The 13,242-nt window shown below is 37.9% G+C and overlaps 2 protein-coding genes across 2 annotated transcripts; both read left to right on the forward strand.

Moving 5' to 3' along the window:
* Positions 1–131: 131 nt before the first annotated feature.
* Positions 132–6,027, forward strand: LOC106179000 (uncharacterized). The gene is made up of 6 exons (XM_013562454.2): positions 132–874; positions 1,893–2,022; positions 2,567–2,688; positions 2,929–3,052; positions 3,489–3,625; positions 3,878–6,027. The coding sequence occupies exons 1-6, from the start codon at positions 829–831 to the stop codon at positions 4,531–4,533; spliced, it is 1,215 nt and encodes a 404-aa protein (XP_013417908.2). The 5' UTR covers positions 132–828; the 3' UTR covers positions 4,534–6,027.
* A 3,179-nt stretch (positions 6,028–9,206) lies between these two features.
* LOC147760340 (zinc metalloproteinase nas-12-like) lies at positions 9,207–12,668 on the forward strand. The gene is made up of 5 exons (XM_086994031.1): positions 9,207–9,493; positions 10,840–10,962; positions 11,624–11,819; positions 12,002–12,140; positions 12,488–12,668. The coding sequence occupies exons 1-5, from the start codon at positions 9,371–9,373 to the stop codon at positions 12,651–12,653; spliced, it is 747 nt and encodes a 248-aa protein (XP_086850157.1). The 5' UTR covers positions 9,207–9,370; the 3' UTR covers positions 12,654–12,668.
* Positions 12,669–13,242: the final 574 nt, after the last annotated feature.

Genomic DNA, 13,242 nt, shown 5'->3' on the forward strand with positions numbered 1-13,242 from the left:
AAAAATTACCTAATACCTACTTTGTCACAATCCTGAGGTAGAATTATCTGGCACTAACATAGTCACTCTATTGAGGCAGAATTAAAACAAACCCCATCAATATATATTTTAAGGCCATATTATCCAATTTTTCCCGCCTAGCTCAACCCGCGGGACATTTCATTGGTCGTAATTTCATTGCGTGTAAAAATGCAATTTGAAGGAGGCGTGTTTATACTGTGCGCATATTAAAATCCGGAGACAATACGAAAGGTATAGGCCTACACGAAACTAATATACATACCCTGCAGAGTATAATATAGACAACAGCAACTAAACCAGTAAATGATAACGATGCTATTCTCGTGCAGAAAGTCATCGCCTCCGTTCCTAGTGCCCAGAGCACGAAGAGGTACCTTTTCATCTCCCCACCTGTCCCGCACCGTATTCCCAGCACATCTGTCTAGCCGCGACGTCTCTCAAGATTCCTCTCAGGGCGAGATGCCATGCCAGACTACTTAGTCCACAGATCGTCACTTGGCGGGTCCCTGCACGTGCCTCTGTGGCGCAAAATTGTACAGAGTTGCGTCAATATTTTGCGGTCGTGTTTTCGAACTTCGGATAACTGTCTTAAGTGTTTGTGCGGCTTTCAAAAGGTTGGACGGATATATGTAGTGAACCCCACAGCGGCACTGTAATCTGGGTTGTGTGGGACTGTGTACAGACAGCTGTTGGGGATTGTGTCCGTGTGGAGCCTACGCCTTCTTTTTGTTGTTGACAAGACGTTGGTGGAGCATCCGTGACGTAAAGGGTGACAGTTGACCTGTGTTGTATCGCAGCCTTGGCAAGATGGTGTGGAGCTTGTTTTTGTTGTGTCTTGTTACCGCTGTAACAGGTAAGTAGGAATTGCAAGCATTTAAATAGAAGAGACATTTTGTCGTTGGTTGACTAACTTTATTATTTCTTTCGTGATTCTAACTTTGCTCGAAAATATGCACAAGATAAAGAACTGTTGAGAAATATGCATGTAACAGTTGTTATGAGTGTCACTTTGAGCAAAGTTATTCAGTTGTTGTGCGTGTGTACATACATTAACCTTGAAGACATGAGATTGCTCTTTTCTGTTGTGTATTTTATATAACACAGGTTACTCAGTAGAACTGTATTGGTCTTAAGTTTGTTTAAACACTCATTGTAGGGAGTGTGCATGATTCTAGAAATTTATTAACTGTGCATTTCACACACACACACACACACACACACACACTTTATCACTTATACACACATACATACACACAATGGATCCTACATGTACTATATATAATAACAATGGCAATACCCGGTAACTGCTACGCCCGCTTTTTCGCCTCCTCCTGCTGCTAATACTACATGTGCCGTTTCCCCAACAGAAATTTCCTATAGGATCCCATAAGATGTTCTACAAGAAATTGGCCCAAATAAAAACCCTACAGGGTCCTATGGAACATATTTCCTTGACAGGAATCCTTTAGGACGCCCGTTAGAACTCCTATAGAGTGAAATTGGAGTCCTGTGGTACATCCTATAGAAAATTTTCATGGCGGATTTTAAGGCGGGGTATACCAGGGGTGCTGACACCCCCCCCCCCCCTCCTTCGATTTCTGAAATAATTACAGCAATGGTCCCTTCTTGAAATTCGAATTTTGACTAGCTGAATCATATTTCTAAACCGTCCCAAATGATACCGTTCTCCCTCTAAAGTATCTAATTTTTTTTGGTCCCTTCAAATAATCCTGGATCCGCCTCTGATATTACTAGTTCTACTACTACAATCACTACAACTACGACTACTACTGACGGTACTACTACTACAACTACCACAACAACTACTACTACTACTACTATATGTGCACTACATCCTACTGAATTTTCAGGTGGTCGCAGTCAGATGTGCAGCGATGGCCAGGTGGCAGAGTGTATGGCCCCTATGAGACGCTATTCCCTTGATGTGCTCTCTGACCTCTTTCCTAGATACCGAGAGAACGCCCTCAAGACACTCTGCGAGTAGGTGGTGCACTGATATTTTTAATAACTAATAAAAGTATTATCAATTATATATTTAACAACTTAATAATATTTATTTATTTATAGATACTGTTATTTCAAAAATCGAAATACTCTTCGAATCTCAGAGGAATGTTCAACTTAAACATTCTACAGAGTGCAGTTTATGACTTCAAAGTGCTTTTATAGAATAGTGCGCCGGTGTTATATCATAAAAGACCGTAATTAAATACAGAGAGTTGTTCAAAACATAAAAAACGCGTAAATTTATATGTACTTAAAGCCAGGATAAATCAAAGTAATATAAAGTGGTTCATTAAAATCTTACGCTTAATTAAGCCATGTGTTTCTTTTTAAATGGTAAAGCTGTAATATCACATGTTGGTCGACTGATAGTGATTTGACTTGGAACAAGGCAGACTAAAATGCAGGCTCAAATTTAAGACAGATTTTTTAAAGTCTTAAAAGATAAATGTTCTGTGGTAAAACTGGCCCCCAATGTCAGGTAGGCCTATATGTCCTGAGAAATGCACCTTTCTTCCAGCCATTACGAGGAGTCTGAAGATTGCTTTAAACCGCTGAAGGAGACGTGTCCGCCATTGGTGGAGAGGCAGATTGATGCCATGGAGGACGCCTTTGATTTTCTGTGTGAGGACGGCTTGGAAGGTGAGCAGACGACAGCGTCTCACCTGGAGTCAGGGCCGGATATATGTATACCCCCAGTAAGCAGGGGCAGAGTAAAATATATTGCGTGGAAGTTTTAATGAAAATTATTTGTTCCATAAACTTGCTTACCCGTATAAACACAAATTGCAGCGAAATATTTAATATATAGTTACATGTTTTGTTTTGAGTTCTGTTCTTCAATTTTGACAGAAATATTTCAATCTCTTTTTCCCCTATTAGATTACAAAAAGGTAGAGGAATGTTTCGAAGCATCTGAATACATAGGGGCGACCGACGCGTGCCTGGGGAACTTCTTTGCAACAGTAAACATAGAGGCGGCAAACGGGGAGTATCCAACATGCTTGTAAGTATGGTGTTATCAGAACGGATAGTATCCAACATGCTTGTAAGTATGGAGTTATCAGAACGGATAGTATCCAACATGTTAGTAAGTATGGGGTTATCAGAGCGGATGGTATCCAGCATGTTAGTAAGTATGGAGTTATCGTAACGGCTAGTATCCAGCATACAAGTATGGGGTTATCAGGGAGGACAATACCCAACATGCAAGTGAGTACGTGGTTATGAGACCGGATAATATTCAACCTGCTAGTGGGTATGGGCTTAACAGAACTAAGTATGGGTCTATCAGCGCGGATAATATTCAACATGCAAGTGAATATGGGCTTATCATAACGGATAGTATCCAGCATGTGTATCTCATGGAGGACTGCATGGTACTACTGAGTAGTATGTAACGCAGTCTTTATCCATTCATTTTCTGTACGTTATAATTCCAGTGATATGAGTGCCTTGGTGAAATGTGGCTATGATGCGGCTAAGTACCTGTGTGGAGAGGAGGCGGGCTACTGGCAGTGTAAACAGAGCAAACACGCTCTCAGAGCTCTCTTCATTGGGAACAGCTCATGTGCTTTGGGTGCGTTTGATGGTTATATTTAATTATAATATATTTACTTTTCTGCATTCACTTTTACATTGTATTTATAACAACAATTTGGTCAATCTTCAAATGAGAATTTACCCCGCCGTATTTTCTAACCGTATTCCTCTTGGTCTTCTTTTACAATGTCATCATTCAGGATTAGTCTACTTCATATATTTTGCTCACTTATGCTTCTGTCTTTCTTGCTCGAAATTTATGATTATTATTTTTCCGTCTTCCTTTTAGACTGTGACCCAGGCAACGATCCAGCCCCAACGAACTCCACTGATGGCGAGGTGAAGGAACACGAGCCGGCCGATGGAGAAACAAAAACTGAAAAGGAAAAAAATAAAGATAAAGAAAAAGAAAAAGAAAGTGAACATGACAAAGAAAAGAAACAAGAACACGATCAGGAAAACGAAAAGGATAAAGACGACGAGAAAAGTACCTATACATTGGAGGATAACTCTAGTAGTAGGGAAGAGGTGGATACCGGAAGTACAGTAGAAAATGGTGATTTCAAAGCCGTGCACCGAAACGAGGAAAGTGAAGAACACGGCAATGACACAGGGATTCTAGTCGGTGTCATGGGCGGCATTCTGATCGTTGGAATGATAATTGTAATCATCGGATTCTGCAGATACCGAGCTAAAAAACGAGGACGTCTCGACGAGCAGCCAATAGTCAACGACGCCCGTTATTCTGCATCAGTGCCGTCTATCGTCCCCGTTACTGGACCAAGTAGTGTTCTGTTCGTTGCACCTACAGCACGCGGTCAAACTAGACGCGAGGGGGCGCAGTTAGTTAACGGACAAGGAGGAGCAGCTTCGTACGGCGGAACTGTGTCTGAAAGAGTAGATGCACAGAATGCTCACAATGCGAATGTGTCTGCGTATATCTAATATGGAAACATGACTACTTTAACATTGTTTATATCTCTAGCAGTATTATGTCCATGTTGTCTGTGGTGTAGATACAATAATGGTACCGAACTGGTCACGAAATGAAAGCAGTGACGTGGGGGATTTGAAACAACTCTATGGGTGTATTCCCAGAGATTTAGATCGATCCAGAGATTAAGATTTAGATCGACCTAACTCCCTGGGGGTTCACGCTAAATTGCAGTCAGCCGAGCGCGCACCATAGTTAATTACCCCCTTAAAGCTTTCAGTAGGCGGGACAGACGCTTAAGCCGGCTAAGCTGACAGTAATCTAGTGAGACTCCCCGCAGGGATAGATCGATCTAAAATCTATGGAAATGGGGTCTATGATATAAATTATAAGTACGAGTAAGTTGGGCCTATACACGATATATTATTATATGTATATTATTATGTGCACACCACCCCGTTTGCTGAATCATATGGTGAAATGGCTCACGTTAACTCAACATCGTCGAGATCACGCGAGATTCGCGTTACCATGGCCCCGTATCATGGCAAATGTACAAGCCCGGTCCACCACACATATTTGCATATCGTCAGTAAGGGTTAACCATTTTCATGGCAATATGTGTATTATGACTAAGCATTTTTGTGGTATTGGTTTGAAATTGTTTATAAGTGGGAAGCATCAGCCTTGCCCATATTTTATCCATTGAATGACGTATTTACGCCCATAGGAAAAACGTGCATGTGCCCTCTATGAATAGGATTCAAATCACATCACAGACTGATAATAATAATAATACCAAACGAGAATTCATGCTCCATAGCTGTTACACTGCACTGCTGCATGGTTTACATACTTGTATCATGTAGTGATACAAAAGGCATTATTTTGAATGTCATTGTGTAACGAAATACTTGGGTATGCGATGGCGTAATTAATGCTTGGACATGCCATACAAACAATCTTAAGCTAGGGGATGTTTTTTATAAGAGAAACTTTGGAAAAGGCAGACGATTAAGATGATCTCTGTACATAGTATACACATATATTATAACATGGGTAAGGAAATTAATATATCTCTAATACTATCTAGTATTTAATGGCACATGAGTAACTTTTCCGTTATTGTTAAAAATACATGTAACTGTCATGCTATGTATCACTGAAATACATTTTTAGTTATTTTCAATTTCTTAATAAATTATATAGGCACAATCTAGCAGCTTACGAGATGCTTGATATATGACGTGATATAAAACTTAACATTTAGTTGCCTTACCCACATATTGGGAATGAGTTTAAATTTCCGCCACACTTAACTGTCCATTTGTCCATTTAAACAGACCGCAATGGTCAAAAACGACGTAGATTTATGTCATTTATGTGGTCTTTTGACGTAAACAAGGCAGTTAAGGTCATTACACTGGGGACATGTGATCTCATATTTGTAAAACACGTGTCATCTTGTGAAGACAATGTATAATAACACCGCTCTTCAAAGCCTTTACTGTGTGTCCTAGTAATAACGTGGCCAGCTGGAGCAGCTTACAAACACATATACTTGTCAACACTTTCTCCTTGATGGCACGTCGTTTGCTTCTTGAGACCAATTATATCACCTGATGTAGCGGACCTCAACGGACCTCAATTTTATTTGAAAATAGAGAATGATAAGAATGTTGTTTATTGTGCACGAAATGACAAAATGGGGGCATTTGTTCACCCTCTCTAAGTTAAGGAAATAATAATAATAATAATAATAATAATAATAATAATAATAGACATCGATGCCGTATTAGGGACCACTTAATAGTGAATAATGGGCACCATTATGAATGCATTATCGAATGGAAATATAGACGCATTATTGTGTTTTATAGATATAAATTAGTCATCTGTTGTCACCGTTATTGGGATGGACTGAAATGGTCATATTTGTTAATTAACACTGAGATTATGATGACCACAACGAACTTCCTGTTAGTCGTTCATCGCAACAATAATAACCCACAAATAATGCCACAATGAAAGAATGGATTATAGAGCCCTGCTTTATATACAAAATGACCACACTCATTAAAATAAAAATCGTATCTGTAATGATGAACAACACTTGTATAGCAACAGTATAAATAAAAACCAGGATCAAAGGAGTACGCGTTTAATATAGCAACGAAACAAGTAGAAATGATTAACGTTAGATTATTTACTACTGTCAAAAATAATTAAAGAAAAAACTAAATTCAAATACACAAAGTGAATGTTCAAAAGCATTCTAAAAAGTGCCGCCTTCATATTGCGCTAGTTGGGAAAAGAAAAATACGCATTGTTAATTTTAAAAAAGAATAAAGATAATAATATAGTCAGACAACACACAAGTCCACGGGCGTCCAAGTAAACTCAAGAGTTCATAACTACAGAGGGGTTAGAAAGAATAGAAAAATAAATTCTATGCTGAAAAATACCTGTCTGAATCAAATACGAACTTGGTTCTATGCCATTTCTCACATTGGGTCAACTAAAGGGGCAAGGAGGTTCACTTTTTCATAAATAGAACTCCCTTTGAAATTACTTCATCCCTGTATCTCTGCAAGAGATAGATATTTTATTTGTTCTGGAATGTGAGCAGGAGCACAAGAAACAAACAAAAAAAAAAAAAAACGTTTTTTCTTTTTCCCAAGATCAGCAAGTCAAGCGGTCAAAACTGAACTGAAGGGATGAACATATTAACAAATATCGTTGATATAATTGTTTATCCAAAACATGTATGTAAGCGGCTCTCTGAACTCCCAGGTTCCACACCGCGGACGTGATTAATTTTTATCCGCTGTATTAGACCCCATTCCCAGAGATTAGATCGATCCAAACTAGATCGACCTAACTCCCTGGGGGTTCACGCTAAATAGCTGTCAGCCGAGCGGGCACGAAAGTTAATTACCCCCTTACAGCTTGTAGTAGGCGGGACGGACATTTAAGCCGGATTATTTGACAGTAATCTAGTGAGACTCCCCACGGGGATAGATCGATCTAAAATCTATGGGAACACGCCCTTAATATCTCCCTGTGCGTTGTGGGCTTATCCCTACATGCTAACCTATACTAGATATATGTCATTCTTGTTAGCACACCTTAGCAACCGTACTATTTAAATTCACAATTGAAATACGGCAGTGATGTGAACTCTAATGCATGTTTATTATAATGTGTCATTCTATCAGCTATTATGTCTCTGTATTTCTCTCATCATCAGGTTTCAATTACATAACAATATGTTGTGGTCGTTATACAAAGAAGGCACAATTTGTACACACTGATGACGGTGATACATCACTCCAGATTAATGACAGTGACAGAAAATATTTATTTCTCAGTGCCGGCGTTGAGTGTTACGCATCATGTTCAAACGTTTATAAAGTACTCTCCGAAAAATTAATATCCAGAGTCAAAAATTTCCCTCCTTTATTTTCCCTCCCTCCGTATTGTGACCTGTGCAACTTTAAGGCGTACATGCATCACGTAGACGAAGGAGGTACGTCCTCATTCCAAATATTTCAATATTTAAAAATTCACAATAATAATTTGTATTCATTTGAAGTCTTAAATCCATATAAATGTTTAGTGGAGTAGCTGAATAGTATGAAAGTATTGTTTTTAAATAACAACATAGTATAGGCGGTTAGAAAACAAGTTAAGCGCTGGCACTTGGATCTCTATGGCAATACACAGACAAAAACGCGAAAAATGATACCTGTTTCTAAATATATTTTCAAATGTTGATGTAACTTTAGTACCTTAGTTTAAAATATTTCGTTAGTTTATGTAATAATAAAATTTTGTTAATCAACTCAATAAATATATAAATAAAATAAATAAATAATAAAACTTGGCAATATTTATATCTGTTATACAGTTCAAGTAATAAGTTAAAACGAAAATAAAGATTATTTGGTAACATTGACCAGCTTAATGTTTACTTTATTTAGATAAAGATTAAGTATAACGATTAAATATAGCGAAAACAGCATTTCCATTTCCTCTTCTATTCCAATATAATACAGCTTCCGTCATAGGTGACAGCAGAGACTTCGACTATAATAAGGCGCCGAGGTAAAGGGCAGTGCATTTTGACGCAACCAGAAGTTGTTTCAGATAAAGAATTAGCACTAAATATCACACTGGGAGTCATTTACGTAGATGGTACGAGGTCTTGACACCTCGACTGGACTGACTGTCACATGACAACTATGACCTTTAGCTTGAAGTGTCCTGATGAACTTTGCGGGATAAAAACAGAAAGGTGAAAATTCAAATTCATACCATCTACAGTACTAGAATGTCCAGTCAGATATCTAATATTCATTATTTATTCGTTAGGTGATGATGAGCTACTTGCTCTCTCTCTCTCTCTCTCTCTCTCTCTCTCTTATTGTTTTATTATTATTATTTTAAGCACGTAGTATTATCCAACAGTTGAGACGGGTACTTCTTTTTCTCTGTGCATACACCTTTTGTAAATCAGCTATATGATAGTTCAGAGGGCAGCCATCATTTTGCTGCCCTCAACCCCCTTTATGAACTGAAGAGGATAATGGCAATAAATCAAAAATATGAATTTTGGCACCATGGCCCGGCGATCCTCGTCCCCATTCAAACGCGCCGTAGCAACCAAACAATAGGACCGTTTCAATAATTCTTCACCAGTATATGCCGCACTATATAGAAACCCATATAATTCATCCTGAGAGGAAACGGGAAAAGGAGCGCGACAAAATCGAATGTGACTAAAGAGGATTGCGCAGAATTCTCGGACAAGGGGTGAACACGGTAACTTACCTGCAGTCCGAGTAGATGTATTTCTGGATAGTTTACCTTCTGGCCACGGTTGTGCTGACCGATTCCGGACCAATTGACCATGGCGAGGAGAGTTTGGGTAGGGTTCTGTACATGGATATGGGTTCCGTGGAGGATAATGTGAGTACAGTTATTCTGAAAAATAACCCCATATATATGTGTCTGATATATTTTAAAACAACGTTTCTTGTTACTGTTTACAGATTTAATATCGATTGTAAATACATTAACTAATTTATTTAATATTCCAAGCCTACTTTAACCCATTTTTGAAATTTGTTTTGAATATTTACCATACGCTTCAATCTCAATTTTACACATAGAGTGTCGCTCTAAATTTACCTCACAAAATTGACGAATTCGATTATCTTATCTAAAATATTTATATATTATATACGATACACTGATATTATCATCACAGCGACCTGAATAATTTCGAACGTAAACAAAATATATTTTTTCTTGTTCTAGTTTTAAAATTACAAAAAAACTGTCTTAAATTTCAAAGTGCGTACTTGAAACACAATGGAAATGTCACATACAGTTCACATTTAAACTGTATTTTTTTCAGTGTTGATCAAATTGCAAAAATGCCTTAGTGAATGGTCGTACATGTGGAATAAAAATTTGTACTGGAATTGATAAATATAGCTTTTCTTCAATTTGTCATTACGAATTTTAAAAAGTGGTCTTTAAAATATTATTTCAAAAGTGATAACTTTCATATGACGTATACACCAGCAAAACTCAATTTCTAGTCAATTTATTTTAATCGACTAAAAAAACTTTAATTTACACCAATGGAGTGAATTACAAACAAAAGAGGAAGATGCTCGTCTGTTGTCTAGAATGTCACACAATATACACCTATTGTAAAGCACATCACATGTGTGTTTTGGAGGAGAGATACACTCTCTTCTTTCAAGCGTCAGGGCGTGCATATATCTACATAAATGCATTCTGCCATTCGTCACTGTGTGGCTATAAGGACATCCTTGCCTCCTCGACGCGCAGCAACGTCTCACGCATTGGTTAAATATTTCGTTTTCAAGATGTCTTGGACTATGAACATGCATTTTGGACGATAGATTGATGGTACATATAGAAGTGTAAAGAGTAGTAAGGTACCTCAATATACTAGTACAAACCTCTAGGCGGTGCCACTGTCGTCTGAAAAGCGTTGACGTATTATACAAGGCACCTGCAAGTTTGACGTCACAATTACCTGGACCTAACATGCATTCTTTGATATTATTATATATAATTACTTGTAGCATAGCCTACGACCTAATGTCCGCATATTTGAGGTCTGATAAATAACATTGACTGATGACGTAATCACCAAACATAACGTTAACCAATGACGTTATGGTCGATTATTTTCTAATCAGTGAAAAAGGAAAGTAAATCAACCTGACGACAACAATATATTTTCCCAGCAAAAACTTAAGAATGGAACTTTTCAGTTAAATCTAGGAAAGCCGAACGCTACCAGCCACCGGAACTATGGCCTTAGCCCGGACCAATATGAGGAAGCTCGGAGACTGTGGCACAAGATTCAGAACAGAGAGAGGACTCGCGTCGGCAAGGTGAGGGGAAAACATCTCAGTATTACTATCCACAATTGAAAAATGTCCTATTTCAATATAAAAAAGTGACGTTTTCTTTGTTTACATACCATGTAAGGCTACTGAGTCCACACAATTACCGACAGTCAAAACGTTAAAATCTGTCAACCAAGAGTACTCTATGTCTGTTTATCCAATGTACTAAATATTATGGCGGTCTAAATGACGACCAGTCTTTTAGAACAAAATCATTTAATAAGATAAAATATAAAACACAGAATCCATGGGAGAGAATTAATTTGTGATAGGAGAAAACTCGATTTAGCGGGAAAAATCCAATATCGGACACCTTTGTTGTATATTGCATACATGTCCACGCGAAACATACATTGCAATAATTTTTTTCCTAGTAAGAAGACACCATTAGCCATGCTGCATCTCATAATGAGTGAAAAAGAGCAGAATATCCGGCTTTAAAGTTACTCAAAATTATATTCTTACATTTTAAAGTGTTTTAAATTTCAATATATATATATATATATATATATATATATATATATACATATATATATATATATATATATATATATATATATATAATTAACTGAAAGCATCGAAACAAAATAGAAACGGGATTCCTTTTTGCACGTTCGCATTGTATGACAACATCCTATTTACGCAGGCACCATTAGTTGACAACGAGGTGACAGACATTTTGGCTGGAGATATGATCATGCACCCGATTTTACTGCGGAGGATTGACGAGCAGCATTCCAGACGTCATAAAAGAAAAATCATCAATTTTGACAGATTTGCGTCCTTAAAGTGGAGCCTTACAATACCGTTCACATACGACCCCAACAATGAAACAGCTCACAGTAAGTGGTGATATCACCTGATCCAAATACAGTTTTCAAATACTTTTGTGTGAAATATTAACTGTTTTGATATAGAAACTTACATGAGCGAAACAGGTCTTAATTCTCCACTTTGGTTATTTACTGTTCTTGCGAACATACCAGAAACTACTGTAAACAAAGCATTCCATGCTCTTTCTCAGCTGATTCTCAGAAGGAGATAATCCGCGAGGCAATGACCGTGTGGGAAGAGAACACGTGCCTCAGGTTTCTGGAGTTAACGAGCGACGAGGCAGCGGCCATGACCAGCGAGTACATCTTTATAACGGCGCGGAGCTCTGGGTAAGTTCAATGGACGCTTCTCAAGCAAGTCGACACTTTCACATTTCTTGAAGTTAAATCGCTTTTCGCCTGAAGCATCAACATGTAAGCCATTGTCTTAATTTCTCTCTACTCTTTTGGATTCATTTTGCATTGAGATTGTTCAAGTCATGAAAACTGCATTTGTCGAGATATTGGACATAAATTGTGCTTGCCAATATGGCTATGTTGTTTTCCCATCAAACTTGGCACTTGTTCACATTTTCCATAATTGCTCCAATGACACTTTTTGAAAAAAAAAACGAACGACATTGCTTATTTGTTTTTCATCCTTTTTCAAAAACTTCACGAGAATTGCTTCTTTACAGCTGCTATTCCTACGTTGGGAGAACAAAAATAGCTCAGGACCTTAATCTACATAGCGCATGCTTCTCCATGACCGCCGTGAGTATGAGACACAACGCAGAAAAAACAGTTTCCAGGATTGAAATAATTCTACACGCACTTTTCAACTATGACCAACCCTTAAACTAACTGTCAATCCCAAAACATGCGTTATCCACTGTTTCGAACAAGGTTGCTAAAGGCTCACGTTAGAAATGTGTAGATGTATTGTTGGACATCTTTAAATGATTGAATACCGCCTGAAAGTAATTTGACCCGATATTTGTAGGTACGTTTGTACGCATAAATGCGTAAATTTGGCAATCTTGTTTGCATATCAGTGTTTTTCCCTCGAACTGAAGGCATGATAGGTAGTTGGAAAACACCTATTAACTTCCAGCAACCCCTTTATCTCTCTCATCCCCTTTTAGAGTTAGAGTTGATCTCTTAATCTGCGTTCAGTACGCTTTGCTGTTGAATTAGTTGCTATATGTCATGCCTTAGCTATCATTTAATAAATTTACGTATTATATCTACTCACAATTCTCTGCTGATTCATATTAAATAGATATCCAGTAATTTTGCAGACGGGGAGGTTAGAAAGTACCACTGTAATTTCAAACATGATAGGCATGTCTCGTTAATCCATAGAAACCATTTCAACCATGTGCTTGTTGACTTACGTTTGACGGACGATAAATTTAAGTTAACTGGGCTGGAATACCATTTTACTAATGCA

This window comes from Lingula anatina, chromosome 8 (genome assembly GCF_051362555.1).
Source record: "Lingula anatina isolate TDL-2025a chromosome 8, LinAna3.0, whole genome shotgun sequence".
Classification (NCBI taxonomy): Eukaryota; Metazoa; Brachiopoda; class Lingulata; order Lingulida; family Lingulidae; genus Lingula; species Lingula anatina.

Bases quoted from the DNA above. Each gene is read 5' to 3' on its own strand.
- LOC106179000 (XM_013562454.2), top strand. From the start codon at position 829: ATGGTGTGGAGCTTGTTTTTGTTGTGTCTTGTTACCGCTGTAACAG. The intron at 875-1,892 runs GTAAGTAGGAAT...CTGAATTTTCAG, and splicing joins TCTTGTTACCGCTGTAACAG to GTGGTCGCAGTCAGATGTGC. The intron at 2,689-2,928 runs GTGAGCAGACGA...TTCCCCTATTAG, and splicing joins GTGTGAGGACGGCTTGGAAG to ATTACAAAAAGGTAGAGGAA.
- LOC147760340 (XM_086994031.1), top strand. From the start codon at position 9,371: ATGTATTTCTGGATAGTTTACCTTCTGGCCACGGTTGTGCTGACCGAT. The intron at 10,963-11,623 runs GTGAGGGGAAAA...CTATTTACGCAG, and splicing joins AGAGGACTCGCGTCGGCAAG to GCACCATTAGTTGACAACGA. The intron at 11,820-12,001 runs GTAAGTGGTGAT...GCTCTTTCTCAG, and splicing joins CAACAATGAAACAGCTCACA to CTGATTCTCAGAAGGAGATA.